The sequence below is a fragment of the Octodon degus genome, unplaced genomic scaffold (genome assembly GCF_000260255.1).
Source record: "Octodon degus isolate 3935 unplaced genomic scaffold, OctDeg1.0 scaffold00221, whole genome shotgun sequence".
Lineage (NCBI taxonomy): Eukaryota > Metazoa > Chordata > Mammalia > Rodentia > Octodontidae > Octodon > Octodon degus.
This window is the reverse complement of record NW_004524797.1, coordinates 42,890-58,312: the sequence shown is the minus strand read 5'-3', so window position 1 is coordinate 58,312 and position 15,423 is coordinate 42,890. Positions and strand designations below refer to the sequence as shown.

Below are 15,423 nucleotides of genomic sequence, written 5' to 3'. Positions count from 1 at the left end.
TTTACAAAAGTGTTGCCAACAAAGGATATTGAATTTGTTTCAGAACAGATTAACTTAGGGAGTTATTATATGAATTAAATAAATAAAGCAAATTAAATAACATGGAAATGTGAAGTTTTTTATAAATTTTAATGAAATATAGAGTAACATTATATGTAAATATTTGTTTTTTGCTTTTGTTTGGTGGAACTGGAGATTGAACTCAGACCCTTGCGCTTGCCAGGGAAGTGTTTATTCTAATGAGCCATCTTCTTGGCCCAATATTTGTTTGTAAGTCCATGCAACATATGCAAAAAGAAATGAAAACAAATAAATAGATGGATAGGTAGAACAAACAAGAGCAATTATTTCTAAAATACACACATGCTTAAAATTATTATTAGAGAATTTACTGAATTTGATTCAGTAAAATGTAAATGAAGCACAAATGAGTTTTTGAGATGAGCAAATACACATCTCAAAGATTAACAGTAATTAATCAGGAAGAATCATTGCAAGGTGACCCAAGTTCTCCATCCTCAGTTAACGTTTACTTCAGTTTTCCTTAGGAAGAAAGCAGTCCCTCTCCTAACCTGTACTTTGATGATTTCCCAGGCACAGTCACTGTATTTTTTCTTTTTTTTCCTCCTGGATATCCTGGAGATAACCCTGCAAGGCTCTCCTGAAGTACCTTTGGGCAGAGTCCACAGCTGCCAGGAATCGTCCTCTCCCACTGCGAACCAAGCAGAACTTCATGCCTTCCAGCTGCTCATCAAGCACAGTGAGGAGTCCATTGAAGAAGGTCTGCTCCAGGAAGCTGAGGAGCGCTCTGTGTGGGTGGGGGTGCACAGCTACTGCAGCAGGTCCTGGAGGACAGGTGTGGCCTAGACCTTCTGGGACTGGATGCCAGCCACTGCCTCCCTAGGGAATCCCAGCTCCCTCTGTCCTTCAGACGCAAGAGAGTGGAGATCCTCCTCATCTGGTCCAACAGCGCTGGTCCAACAGTACAACAGTCTACCTGCTGAGCAGGATAGATCTCTGGGGCAGCTCAGAGCCCAGAGTCCAGCAGCCCACAGTCGCACAGCACCAGGGCGGTCAGCAGAGGGAGCAAGGGGCCATGGGGCAAGGAGGATGCTGCTGGCCTGGCTAAGCTGGGACGGGGTGAATCTTGGATGCCAGGTTCTCTGAGGACCTCGATTGTGCACAGCTTTTAAGTAGGGAACACAATTTTTCATTTTTCAAAAGTCTTTCTTACACTTCTACTGTCCCCCACCACACTTTTGATTTTTTTTGTTATCCATATGGCTTTAGAGCGGAATACTAAAACTATTAATTCTGTAATATAAGGTACATTTTTTCCAGTAAACTTCAGACACTAGAAGTCCAAATGGCCCTTACAGGTCCAGTAACAGGGTTTTATGTCTTGAAGGGAGAAGTGTGTATGTCTGTGCACACACATGCGCGTGTGTGCACGTGTTTTTTTTCCCACAAATGTGGTGCTTGGTCCTAGCCTCTTTGCTTTCATTCCTTTGTATGGAAAGTGATGTCCCTGGGCTATATGGGTTGTAATTCTTTAGGGATTTACCATACAACTGATGACAAATAAACTTTAGAATAAAGAATAGAATGTAGTTTGCCTTATATATTCCCAAAAGAGGTGGGTGGTTACCGACAAACGTCTCTGGTGTTTCTGCTTCACAGGCCATGGGGTTAAGATCACTGCAGGCACCCTCCTTTCAGTCCACCTTGTTCTCACTGAGGCTTACAATGGCCTATTAGCTGGAATGATTCCACAGCCTGTCCTGGCTGTTTTCAGATGTGTATGTGTAGGGGGATTCTAATTCCAACAAATGTTATTTCTCCAGCATCAGCTCACCACGAGTGGTTACTGCATCTCTCAACACTCTGCTCTCAGGTGACAGAATGTCCCCAGCCCACATTCCCACTCACCAAAGGCAAGCTCAGTATATTCTTAAGGCTTCAGAACTCTTACTAGAGGTGATGTTTACTTGGTTGCCAAAATAATAAATCTTCAAACATTTTTTCTTTTGGCTCTAAGGAGACTGTATGAAGGACCACTGTTGTCAACAGTGACCTTTTTATCATGGGTTGTGGCCTCAGCTATCAAGTCACCTATAGTGCTTGGATACTAACTGTAAGTTTAATTTTGTCTTAGATGTTGGAATTTATCAGTTTGTCATAATTTTATCTTTACTCGACAAATACTTTTTGTTTTGGTTATCATTTTTATTGACCAACACTTAAACACTGTATACTTATTATACTTAGTTTCTGAGGTGGATACACAGACCTCGGTGGTGATCGTGTGCTCAGTGAGCAGCTGATGATACAGGAACTAATGACCTACAGACATTTATCCAGTTAATCTGATTCTATCAGGGTTTTTGTTCTTCTCTTTCTAACACTATCAATGCAGGGCAGGTTCAGGCTATTATGTTTATACTTTTTTACTTTAATTTTTGACCTTTTGGAATGCTGTTTATTGGCCAAAGTTTGTTCTTCCATGCTTACCTTAAACTGTAATTTATGGTGAAGTAATACAAATAGAGTGAAAAAGGAAGGCAGAGGGATAGTATCAGTTTTCTCTACGATTTTCATTACATCAGATTTTTCTCAACTTTCCTAGAAAGCAAACCCCAAAGTAGCTTGAGTGCTAAAAGAAAAAAAAAAATGATGTTGTCATGTAAGTGAAAAGAAGGAAGTAACTGCTTGTTAAAACAGCGAAGTGTAAATTAGTAAAACTCAAGGAATTATAATGGGGGTGGAAGGAACTCAAGGCCAGTGCTGACATGCAAAAGGGCAGGAAGATGGCTGTGTCTGGGAGAGACTCACTGGAGAGCCACTCCTGGCTCAGAGCCTCAGCATTACAAGACCAGTCGCCTGACTCCTTCACTAAATAAGATGTCATCACCTCTGAGGAGAGCAGGCAGGAGTTCAGCCGCCCAATTCACAATCACTAACACTCTCTGACAGATAATGGGTGTTGTTAGCCTTGCCTGAGCACACCATCTAATAATCCACTTAGACAACAAAAGGATCACTTTGAGAAAAATAGAATGAAAAGAAAGAGAATTTGTTAATCCCAGAAGATTCTGCTTTTATTTGGAAAACAATAATGGTGATATTTAAAAAGTAATGACACTGAAATTTATGTTAAATATGGATTAGTCACATTATATCTTAAAAAATATGAACTTTCCTCAGTAACATGATTTGCATGATATATCACTAATAGAAAAAAAAATCAGTCTAGAGGATTAGACTGAAACGAGTAAAACTTTCAGAGGGCTAGACTATAGGAAGGGGTAAAAAACTATTTTTCTGAAATTTATCAGATGAAATCACATATAATTTCAAAGGAGGGAGCAGGGCATGATTCTAAGCCAAAGAGAGGTCAGGACAGGAAGCCTGAGATGACAAATGTAAGTTCTTCAAATGACAAAGGGTTGTTCTTTATTAGGGGATGATGGAGGTATAGGGCAACAGTAGGTGTGGTATAGTTTAAACAGATTTTGTTTGAAGGAAATTTTTAAAAATACCTTTTAAAAAGTCAGAAAGCTATAGATTTGTCTGCCATTTGAAAAGAAATAAAAGTAAATATTTCAACAATGAAGTATCTTAAAATAACATTTTTAACTTCCTGAATGTAGACTTCTAGAAGCCTATTTTTGATGAGAGCAAGAGAGGTGAAACATTCCACCTAATTAAAAAAAAATCAAAGAATTAAAATGTTATCTAATAAAAGAACAGATCTGCTAAAATCACTGTAATTGAAGGTCAGGTCACCAATATCTGAAGTCAGGCAGAGAAACAACTGGACATTACTTATTTTCTAGTAAAAATATGCAAAGCAACCTGTGAATTATTCTTGGCAAGGAATAACTGACTTGAATCTGATCATATTCCAAATCCAAGTACCTATTTACAGGAAATACAGGTGTAAGAATAATATGTTAGGTGCAATCATAGAGCTACCAGATACCATGATCATGGAATTTCTTTAAACACAAAAGCATAAACCAAAAGCACCTAACAATCTTCATTCCATTGACAGTCCAGACGTGTACTTGAACTTACCCCCTTCACATCCTGATTGCGGGGCACTCTGCAGGCCAATCACGCTTCTCACTCCCAAACATGACAGCACCATTTTGGACATGCAGCCCAACATTATTTTTGTATTGTCCCTTGATAAAAGTGAGTAAGGAATCTATTTTTTAAAAATCTTTCCATCCAGGGGTTGGATTTTCAGTATGAGAAAGACTTATACAGGGGCTGAGGAGATGGTTCAGTGGAATAAGAACTTTCCTGGCAAGTGCCTGAGTTCAATCCCTGGTTCCACCAAAAGAGAGAGAGAGAGAGAGAGAGAGAGAGAGAGAGAGAGAGAGAGAGAGAGAGAGAGAAAGACTTATACAGCCAAGATGGAGGACTCCATGCAAGTTCTACATAGAAACAGTGAAAGCTTTACCAAGAAGAGTCTGGGCTTAACTCCAGTGTCAGCTATATTGCTAAATGTAGTTGTATTTGCCTATCTTTATGGTTGGCAATAAAATAAATGATATTCCCTGCATACCTGTATTACCTGTCTTTCAAAGTTTAAAAGATGTCATTTTGGTTTTGAAAACATTACCAAATCCAAAATTAAAAAAAAAAAAAAAATTGCTCAGTTGTTCACATGCCTGTGTGTGCAAATACTGTGTCACACGGAGCTCTTCCAATGGCTCCACACTGCACATCCAGCCCTGTGCCAAAGGCTATGCTGCTGTCCAGGTTCTCCATGGCTGTCTGGGTGTTGAGATGGTGTTCTACAGCCATTACTACTGGATGTGCTTGCCTCATATGAAGTACAGCGAGGAGAGCTCATTGTGAGGCTGCGCTGAGGCAGGAGAATCATGATCTTGAGTCTAGCCTGGGCAACTTGGCATCTTAAGTCTGTCTCAAAGTATGACAAAGGCCATGCTCATAGCAGCACAATCTGTCATAGTTAAATCTTGTAAAAAGCCAAATGCCCATCAACTGAGGAATGGATAAAAAAAGATAGTGTATTTTTACACAATGGAGTATTATTCAGCTACCAAAAAGATGAATTCGAGGCTTTTGTAGATAAATGGATGCAACTAGAGACTATATTGGTAAGTGAAATAAATCAGATCCACATGTGCAAATATCATATTATCTCGCTAGTGTGAGAACCTGAAAGAGTAAATACAATTTAAAAAGTACAAAAGATACAGTGAAAAGAAAAGAAGTTGTTCAATGGGAAGGAAGATATGGGATGAGTAAAAAGACAAAAGAAGGGCAAAAGATATATTTAGGTATATATGACGGACAGTTTGGATAATTGCACTGCCAATTTCTGCTGGTGTTTTGAAAGGAGTAGTTAATGCTTAAAATTTTTATTCTTATTTTTTTCTTTTGAATTTCTTATATAACTTTTTTCTTTAAGCCAATCTTGCACGTTTGTATCTGGTAACCTAAACAACTAATTTGAAGATAACATCATGCAATACAGCAACCACTGTTGAATTCTTCACTTTGTTCAGTGAAATTTTGTATTGTTTTCTAATGATAGTTTTTTCTATCACTATTTTGTATTCTTTAAACAAATATGAAAAAGAACTGTGGATGGAGCTACTGGGATTGTCCTCAGTATTGAAAAAAGAAATGTATTTGTCTCTTTGTTTTTGGGGGACTCCATTATTACCAGCTTTCTGATTAACTTTCATAGGCTGCTACCTAAGAGCCTTTCTGCAACTCACATTAATATCTGGTTTTAATGTATGTCAGTTTGATCTTTGTGTAGACCCTGATCCTCAAGATGTGTCCTAAATTCTAAATACGCCTACTTAGTGAAAAACACACCCACTGGAAAGTAGGAATGAGAGTTGACCCACTGATGTCATCTTTTCAATTAAGTAAGTTAAATGAGTATCTGCTGTGCTGGAAAGGTCCTTTTCCACTTTTAAATGTACAGGAATGATGTCTGTGTGCAAATACTGTCTTCATAGTGCTTGGTTTGTAAAGAGGCTGAATTGTAAGTAGAATTTAAAAAAAACCTCTGGGTTTCACTGCTCTATTAATAATTTTCCCTGTGCTATGACGGGTTGGATCCTAGGGAGAAAACAAGTTTTCAGCAGGTGTTAGAATAGTCTTCCACCCTTCCAGTGCTCTGCAGGTTGATGTGGTTTCTGTCATCTGAGTTGGGCTTGCTGATGTGGCCATTTCTCAGTGGGAGAATTCAGCTCAGTTTAAGTCCACTTTAGTCTTTTCTCTTTCAGTTTGAAATGCTTGAACAGTTGGCAGCTCCATGTCTTTAGCACTGTTCTGTTTCAGAAAACACTGGAAGCACCTCTCTCCTCATATCATGTTCTCAGTAGTGAAGTTTTGCATCCAGGTTGGAGAGGAGGGCTGTTGCTTTGTTGTTTCATGCATGTTGCTCAGCTAGTTCAGGCAAGAGGAGAATCAGGGGAATGGTTATCAAATTTTCTTTTAGTCTATGAATAACCTTCAGTTCTAGGTAGAAAATTCATAAAATCAGTTTTTACACCTTAAACACTCAATTTGTGGAGAGTAGAACTGTTGGGGCTGTGGTGTAAGTCTGAAATGTTAAGTCATTCTTAGGGAATGAATGAAACTGTTTCAGTATTGTTGAGATGATTTCTTTCTTTGATCTTGAAAGCCAGTGATGGGATTGTAAGACAGTAAAGGCTAGGGGAGGGAATTTAAGCATTATTTCTCTGCAAGAATGTAGTATAGGAGTAGGTGGGTTGTGCAGTTTTTCTTGTACCGAATACCACTGTATCCAGTCATATATGACAGTCTTCCATGATTAAAGTGACATTCCTTCAAACAGAATGCTTTTGGTCTAGCAACATCATTGAAATAATTAATACCCCAGGGAACAGAGATTATACACCCATAGAATGATCAAATATTTTAAGTTTTTCAATAAAATATCCAGTTAGTAACTTATTTGTAGTTCAGAATTGTCTAGTAGCTGTGTCAAATACTTGTAATTTGTTATTCTCCTGAAGTCCCCTTTCTTCTGCATGGTAAACGCTCCAGCAGTCTTAGGTCACCTTCAAAACTATAATTCTGATTGCTCCCTAGATCCTGATAGAATTTCTCTATCTTTTCTGCACAAATACAACTTCACATAGGCAGAATCTCATATGGGGGATTTGATCAGTGGAAGTTCCCAACAGAGTATCCAATATCCACTTTTACACACTGAGCCTGGAGGCTAAGTTGAAAGGCATTTCCTTGATATTGAGCTACACGTGGAAACATTCTCAAATGATAGATATCAATTTGCTGCATATGGCTGAACTAATTACCAGACAAGTTGTAAGCATAAATGAGGAGTAGAGACATCATTGCCTATGTGGTGAACAAAATGGACATTTTAACAGAATTCATAACCTACTCCCATTGCTGGATAAAGTGCTGGAGACCCAACCTTAAAGGCAGAAAACACTCCCTAATGTTTGAGCTTAAGTGATACCTACAGTATACGATATGTGAAAGGTTTGGTAAAATCTGCATGTAACTTTCTGATCTAAAGAAATCGACAAAAAAATGGAAGTAAACCCTGCCTAATATAAACAAATATTCTATCAACTTATATTAGGGTTTATACTCATCTTGTTCAGATGGCATGAAAACTAATCTTACTCCTTCATTTTAGATAGAAAATAGGGTATACAGTCCACTCTGGATCTTTTTAGGAGGCATTATTAAGAGATAACCAATTTTCAGTCTCATCTATCCTGAGGAAGAATATGCAATCTGTGAGATTATTTTGCTCTGAGACACTATTTTGAGAAGAAAATGGGAAGTGCCACTCGTACTGTTGATGTACCCAAGAAATACTTAAGAGTTCATGCATAGTACTAAAAAAACCCTTCAGGATCAGTTGGTCCATATTACCCATGTGTATCCTGTATACATGGTCTCTTGGGATGGGTAAAAGTTACAAGGCTATATAGCATGAGTGACTTGATACAGCCACACGGGCAAATCAACATAAAAAGCTTTTAGAATACTTTGAGGTTGTCTTATTTATATTTGGATATACTGCATACCATATCCTTTCTGTGATTCATAGATTTAAAACTATTTTTGTAATGACATTTTCTGCTAAAAAGTAAAAATAGGGGCCGGGGAGATGGCTCAGTAGAATAAGTGCTTCCCTGGCAAGCCCAGGGCCTGAGTTCAACCCCTGGTTCTGCAAAAAAAAAAAAAAAAAGTAAAAATAAAAGCACAGGGAACATGCACACAAAAAAGCAGCAACAATAGCTCTTAATGCTTATAATTTGCATGAAATGCTGCAGATTTTTTATTCAAGTTATATGAATAAGTCAAAGCAAGTTAAATGGATTCCACCGTGTGTGTGTGTGTGTGTGTGTGTGTGTGTGTGTGTGTGTGTATAGATAACGGGATGAAACCCAGGGCCTTTGCACTTAGCTACACCCCAGCCCTTATTTTGCTTTTTGAACTCTTGAGTCAGGGTCTCATTAAACTGCCTAGACAGGTCTTAAACTTTCAATCCTCCCAGAGTGCTGAGATTACAGGCATGTTGCTCTGATTATTTGACTTAGTATACACCAAGTTACCATAGGTTTTTATATTTGTAGGGTCTGCAAAAAAAAAAATGGATACACACCTCAGAAAAAAGTGTTTTTTTCAACACATGGTGTTATCCTCATATGGGAGACCCCAGAGGAGAACCCACTACACTGCTGGTTCTTACAGAAGAAATTAAAAAGCAATGTGCTGTGATCTCAATGACCAGGGTTGCCCAAGCAGAGGTTTGCCATATTAATAACTGTCTGGAAGCTCATGGCCACCACTTTGGGCATCTCTTGAAATTGTAGAGGCTGAAGGTAACCTGTATTAATCTCATAGTGTCAATAAATTTAATAATAAAAATTTACAATTTTTCTTTTCCTTAAGTGTGTATACATTTTTGGTGAACTGTGTATAATTGATAATGATCAATAACCTCATTTTCACATGTCCTACAAAAAGTTTTTGATTTTTGTTATTGTTGCTTCGTTTAAATGAAGTAACATTTTCCTGGAGTCTAACTGAACAAGCACTTTCAATTTCAACTACTAGATGGCAGAATACCATTAAATTCTACAAAGTAGGGGCTAATCAGTGGAATTGTGTTCTCCAGTATTTAGTGAACTAAATTGTGATTAGTGAACACAACTTCAGCTTCACAACTCCAGAACAGAACTTCTACAGTATGTGAAGTTATCCTTAACTTGTAAGTCTTTTACTGTAACTCGTACTCAATCATTTAAATATATATCAAATAATGGGACACACCAACAAAATAAAAAAAAATGGCAAAGTTATCACCAAAAGGTCAAAACTTAAAAAAAAAAAAAAAAAAAAAAAGATGGACATATCTGATTAATCATGCTGTGAATAAAATGGAAATTATTTAAAGGAAACAGAATGGTTAAAGTAAGTTAGAAACAAATTATGTGTATGCAAGAAATACATATACTCAACAAAGAAAAACGTTACCTGTCATTTTTAAAATTAAAAATAGAACTGCAGATTCCCTCTGAGGCAATCACTGAATGACGCTCTGCTGGAAATGCAAGTCCCATATTCCTAGAAACAGTTTATTTTTTTTGGTAGAACCAGGGATTGAACTCAGACCCTTGCAGAAGCAGATGCGGGGGGGGGGGATTGAACTCAGACCCTTGTACTTGCCAGTGAAGCGCTTATTCTACTGAGCCATCTCCCTGGCTCTCCCCTAGAAACAGTTTCAAGAGCCTAAAAAGGTATAACTATTCAGATTTACTCACAATGTACCATACGGTGGTACACTTGGGAAAAGATAAATATTTAGATCCTGATTTAGAATGGTAAAAATGTGGTATCCTGAAATATAATAAGTGATATGTTATGGCACATTCATTCAATGCAATACTGTATAGATATAACACTTTCAACCCTACTGCAGAGCAAAATGAAATTAAAATAAAAATAAATGATAAAAGGATGCTAGCTTTCTCTGTAGTACCTACTAACTACTGAACGTTTCTCTCTCAAGCAATGTTAGTAACATCCTCTCCTGGTAGCCCCGATATATATACAATATAAAGGATCTGAAGAAATCACACAGGAACATGAAGCATGTTTATCCCAGGTCTTTCAGCAGTTAACAACTGGTTGAGCTATTGATGGGACACTAGTTTTCATCCTTGATGGTGTTTTTAAGTTTAAAAATGTTCTGTAGAAACATTTTATTTTTATGAGAATAAACAGTATTTTAAATGCAAAGCAAAAACATACAAACATGATCAAATACCTACATTTTGAAGGCAAAGTACAAAGCATACTGTTAGCTACCGTGTGGGGGAACACATCTGCATTAGCTATGTAAAACTAAAATTTTTTTCTTACTGCATACGCATTGGTAATTAGGGAAAAGCACTTTAGATATTTTCTAATATCTACAGATTTAAAAACTGAACAAAGCTGGGCATGGTGGCATGAGCCTAAAATCCTAGCACTTGGGAGGCTGGGGCAGGACTGCAGCGAGTTTATGACTAGTCTGGGCTACAAAATGAGCTCAAGGATAACTTGAACTGCATAGTAAGACCCTGTCTCAAAAAAAAAAAAAAAAAAAAAAATTAGTTTTCATCTTTATAAGTTGGATTTGTCACATTTTTATTATCTGATTTTATCTGTTATTCTTGACATATGAAAATAAATCTTTCTAGTTACTTCAAAGCTCCTTAAAATGAAGTTACTTCTAAAATTAGAATACAAAAAGATGCATAAGCCTGATTGCAAACTTATCTGAATGGTCTTGCATCTAAAAAACCATAAGGGATTGAGGAAAAAAAAAATCAAAGCAAGAGTCAGTTAAATAATATTTATTATATAAACAGGTCCTATAACTTGATATGAAAAACAATATAACTCCAGTAGGTATCACAAGGGCAGAGGATATGAACACTTGACCAAGAAGGAAACACGGTTACCCTAAATACATAAATATTCAGTCTCAATAATTAAAGAATGATTGGAATGCCATTTCTTGCTTATCCAATACACAGTTATTTATTTATTTATTTTTGTGGAACCAGGGATTGAACTCAGGCCCTTGCACTTGCCATTCAAGTGCTTATTCTACTGAGCCATCTCCCTAGCCCCAGTACACAAAGTTAATAGCAATTTCTAGTTTTTCTATTTTCTACATGTATTGTTTTTAGTAATAAAACTGAACCACTAAAAAAAAAAAAAATAAAGTATGAAAATATCTGCCAATGCAGAAACCATAAAAAGCATTAAAATGAATCAACACTTGTATGGGCAGTAAGGTTCAGATCCCTAGAAGCCAGTTCCTTTTCCCTTGCTTCCTGAGTTTTATTACGGGATTGTGGATAGCGAGAGTTCTTGATTTACACTCTGACAATCTCCCAGATACAAGGATGAAAGTACATTTTTCTCTACAGGAAAGTACTCCAAGAAAGCACCTCATCAGAACTGTTGTTACAGAGGTCGCCTACAATTTTCATTTGGTAGTAGGGTCATCATAAAATTTCCCCTATGTAATTCTCAACCAGTACGTGTGCCCTTGGTATTGACAAAGTTGAAGATCTACTTTAGTACTGCATGCAAGACAAGATTGTTATAAGCTTTCTGTAGCAGGCTTCTGAGGGAGTCTGAAGTTGGTCCTGACCTTGAGACATGGCAGAAAGGACTTTTTTCTGATTTGATACAGAAGAGACTATATCTCTTGCTTGCTCAGTTTATAACCTTGAGGCAGATAACACAGCTCAGAATGTATGTGGGCTGCAGCAGCACCAGGGCAATCAACCCCAAGTACAAAATAATCATGTCAGGATGTTTAAGTTGGGAGACTGAACTTAAAATCCTATAGCTTTGCTCAGCATATATATATATATATTTTTTTCCTTTTTCATATCATAAATGTTGCTGTACAAAAAGGTCAAAAAAAGCAAAATTAAAGTCACTGAGCAAAAATAATTTTCTGAAATTTGCACTTTGCTAAATAACCTGTAGAAAAAGTCCTACAGAAAATAAGCAGAAAAAGGTAATGTTACAAGCAGAAAAAAGTAATGTTAAGCTTTATCTGACTAAACAATTTCGTCAAATGACAAATCTGGCTGTTCACTTAAAGTACTGTAGCCCCTAGCTATCTAAATTCTATGTAACTGTATGGACATTTATTTTCTGATACTGAATTAGAAGCAGCTGTTCTATGGAAGAAAAAAATTGAAAATTTTACTATAGTTATAATGCTAATCAATTTTAAAATTTTATATATACTTACAAATATATGTGTATGCATTTGCACTGTGTATACATATTTCTCCTTTCTCTCTCTGGATTGCAAATCCTGACTTTGGGTTATTCTAAGTGTAACCACACAATCACAAGAGTTGGCAGATACATGAAACAGTCTATGCAAGGAGGGAAGTGGCTAATAATACTTGACAACCTTTTATTTTTTCAGACTAGAGCAGATGGCCTCCTTTAATGCTTTTTAGTCAGATAAAAATTTTCAACTTTGAAGCACAGATATAACTATACACTTACAATTGTCACCTACAATTTTGCTATGTAGCACTACAAAAAGATATCTAACTTAAACATTTTTCTACATTTTTTTCATTAACATAGCTGAGTATGTTGAATACATTTTCAGAATGCACTTGTTACACATTTAATAAACATACTAAGCCAAACAAGACAAATAACATGTTACCTTTCTGTGTAGTAACTGTACCAATCACTGTAAGATACAATTGAAGGGAAGCATGAAATTATCCAAGACACTACAAACCTAAGAATGATCTGAAGGTGCTGAAAGAGGCGACTCTCTAGAAGGTGATCCAGGGTTTTCTTCAGGTGGAAAAACAGTGAGAGTGCAAGCTCGAATGCCACCAAGTGACTCCGGAAGATCAAAAACTTTGTGCCATTCATCTTTTTCTGGGTCATACTTCTGGACAATTTCTACCATACAACGGTTATTCCATGAATATCCACCAACAACATAGATTTTGTTTTCAAAGACAGCAACTCCAACATCACTCTGACCTCTTAGCATAGCAGCAATTGGTGTCCATTGGTCAAGGGTTGGTGAATAGTATTCACAGCTTAGAACATCATCATAATCACTTGTTCCTCTGAAATGGTTGCCACCAATGACATAGAGCTTATCTCCAACTGTACACATACAATGCAGACCTCTGACTGTAGTCATCGGGGCTTTCTGTGTCCACTTGTCTGTATCCGGATCAAAACACATAAGCTCATTTTGGAAAGTGTCATGGGTAATTCCTCCTGAAATATACATTAAGCCTCCATACACTGTTCCAGCATGGCCATAGTGGGGTTCACTCATTTTTGCAACATAGCTCCATTCATTCATTCTTGGGTTGTAACATTCTACTGTGGCCAGTTCACCAGCTGCACTGCGCCCACCAACTGCGTATAAATGTCCTTTGAGGGCACTCAAGTGGAAGAATGTGCGTTTTTCATTTAATGATGCTACCTGCATCCATTTATTATACCGAGGATCAAATCTGAAAACTGTGTCAACAGCAGTTTTTCCTTTTGTATCATAATTACTCTGACCACCAACGACATAAAGGAAGTTCCCGATGACAGCAATGCCATGCTGGTAACGAGGAGCATCCATAGGGGCTAAGGCTCTCCACTCTTGAGCTCTTTCATCATACATCCGTAATTCTTTGCTGACAACCAGCTGCTGCCTCAAAACTCCTCCTAATGTAACCAAGTGAGTAGAATCAGATCGAATGGCAGTTCTGTCTGACTGCATCACTGGCTGCATGTAAGGCATCATTTGGTAATTGCTAGCTTCCAAAAGCAAATTCACACAGGTATTGTCTGTTCTCATGAAATCGACTGTCTGCACGTAATTGATGAGGTCTTGTGGTGTCATCAATGGAAATCGAATATTCTTCATTAATTTTGCAGCATAATCCATCCGAGGGTCTTCCAATCTCAGCCAACGGCAGGCAGCCTTGAAGAGTTCAAGCTCAGTACAGTGCTTAAGACTATTACTGGAAAGCACAAAGGCAAGCCGTTCAAAAGGAAGCTTTAGAAATTCCCCAGTACTCAACAGAGCAGGAAAGTTCTTCAGGATGAAATTATTAACATATTTATCTACTTCTATGAGATTATAGGTGTTAGCAATTCGTCCAACCTCAACACAGTTATCCAAGGAGACTCCTGATATAAGAAATACTTTGCAGAAATCCAAAACAGGCAAAATTTGTAAAAAGCTGGCAGCTTCTAGTGTGTCCTGAAGATTGTCCATATTAAGAGAAAGTTTTGCAGTATATATAAAATCAATTATTTTCTTCAGACCAACTTTGTTTACCCCATGAAGCTTAATGCACATTAAATCTTGTTCTTTCATTCCCCCTGTGAACATAGCTTTGAAATAATCACTGGCAGACGCCATCATAGCTCGGTGAACAGGGAAGATTTCATCTCCATCACCCGGTACGAGGGTCACATCGCAAAGCAACCCCTCTATTCTTAGCTGATCAAAGCCTTGCAATACCACCGAACTGTGAGTATTGCTGGTAAAAAATCGTGTGGTTCCTGCCTTGCAAGCCTGCAGGTGGGCAGAGACGCCCATATCGCCGTTGCCAAGAGACACTTTCATGTGAAAGCCTTCCTCTTGAGATACACGCAAGAGAAAGAAGCTGTAACCTGAAAGTTTCACAGGAAACAGGGTTGTCCGAAGAGCAAGAGAGCTCGCTTTTCTTATCAAGGGCAAGCAGTCACCGCCGCACCCCGCAAGCCACACCAGTCATCCACTGAAAACTGTTCTGCTGCACGACCACAAAGGGATGTGGGCCTCAAATCAGCTTATTAGGCTGTTGACTCATCACCCGAGGCAGTTAAATGACCCGGTTCACCTCGTCTGGCCTCCGCGGCCGCCCCACAAGCAGTTCCGCTCCGGGCCAAGGAGGAGGCGCCGCCACGTCCTGCAGCTCCGTGGCTCGCTCCGCGGTGAGGCGGACACCTCGGCGCGCGGCCCGCTGCGCCCTCCGCTGTTACCAGTGTCGCCGCGGCCACCGGCCTATCTTCTAGGGAGGTTCTGGAACACCGGCCTGGGCCAAGGCCTGGCCCTGGGTCTGGAACACCAGCCTAGTGCCGGACGCCGAGCCAGTTCTTCCGGAAAGGACGCCTCCCAGGATGCCCCGGGCTAGGAGCGGCCGTGCGGCCACTGCGCCTGCGCGGGTGCGGAGCCTCGCTCTCGCGCGCGGGAGGAGGGGGCGAGCCGCGCTGCTCTGGCGGGTGGCTGCGGCGCGGTTCTCCCGCGGGGAGGGCGCGGTTAAGCAGGCTGCGTGAGTGGGTGTGCTTTGGGCTGCGCTTTTGGCATAAAGT

At 38.8% G+C, this 15,423-nt stretch overlaps 1 protein-coding gene across 3 annotated transcripts; it reads right to left on the bottom strand.

The window, feature by feature from the left end:
- Positions 1-1,685: 1,685 nt before the first annotated feature.
- On the bottom strand, positions 1,686-15,215 carry LOC101570633 (kelch-like protein 9). Of its 3 annotated transcripts, none has more exons than XM_023705455.1 (2): positions 12,842-15,215; positions 1,686-2,653 (listed from the first exon to the last, which is right to left on the bottom strand). In XM_023705455.1, the coding sequence occupies exon 1, from the start codon at positions 14,693-14,695 to the stop codon at positions 12,842-12,844; it is 1,854 nt and encodes a 617-aa protein (XP_023561223.1). In that variant the 5' UTR covers positions 14,696-15,215; the 3' UTR covers positions 1,686-2,653. The 3 variants fall into 3 exon arrangements, with proteins under 3 accessions (XP_023561223.1, XP_023561224.1, XP_004645267.1); XM_023705456.1 differs by lacking the exon at positions 1,686-2,653 and adding an exon at positions 3,681-3,700; XM_004645210.3 differs by lacking the exon at positions 1,686-2,653 and adding an exon at positions 5,724-6,441.
- Positions 15,216-15,423: the final 208 nt, after the last annotated feature.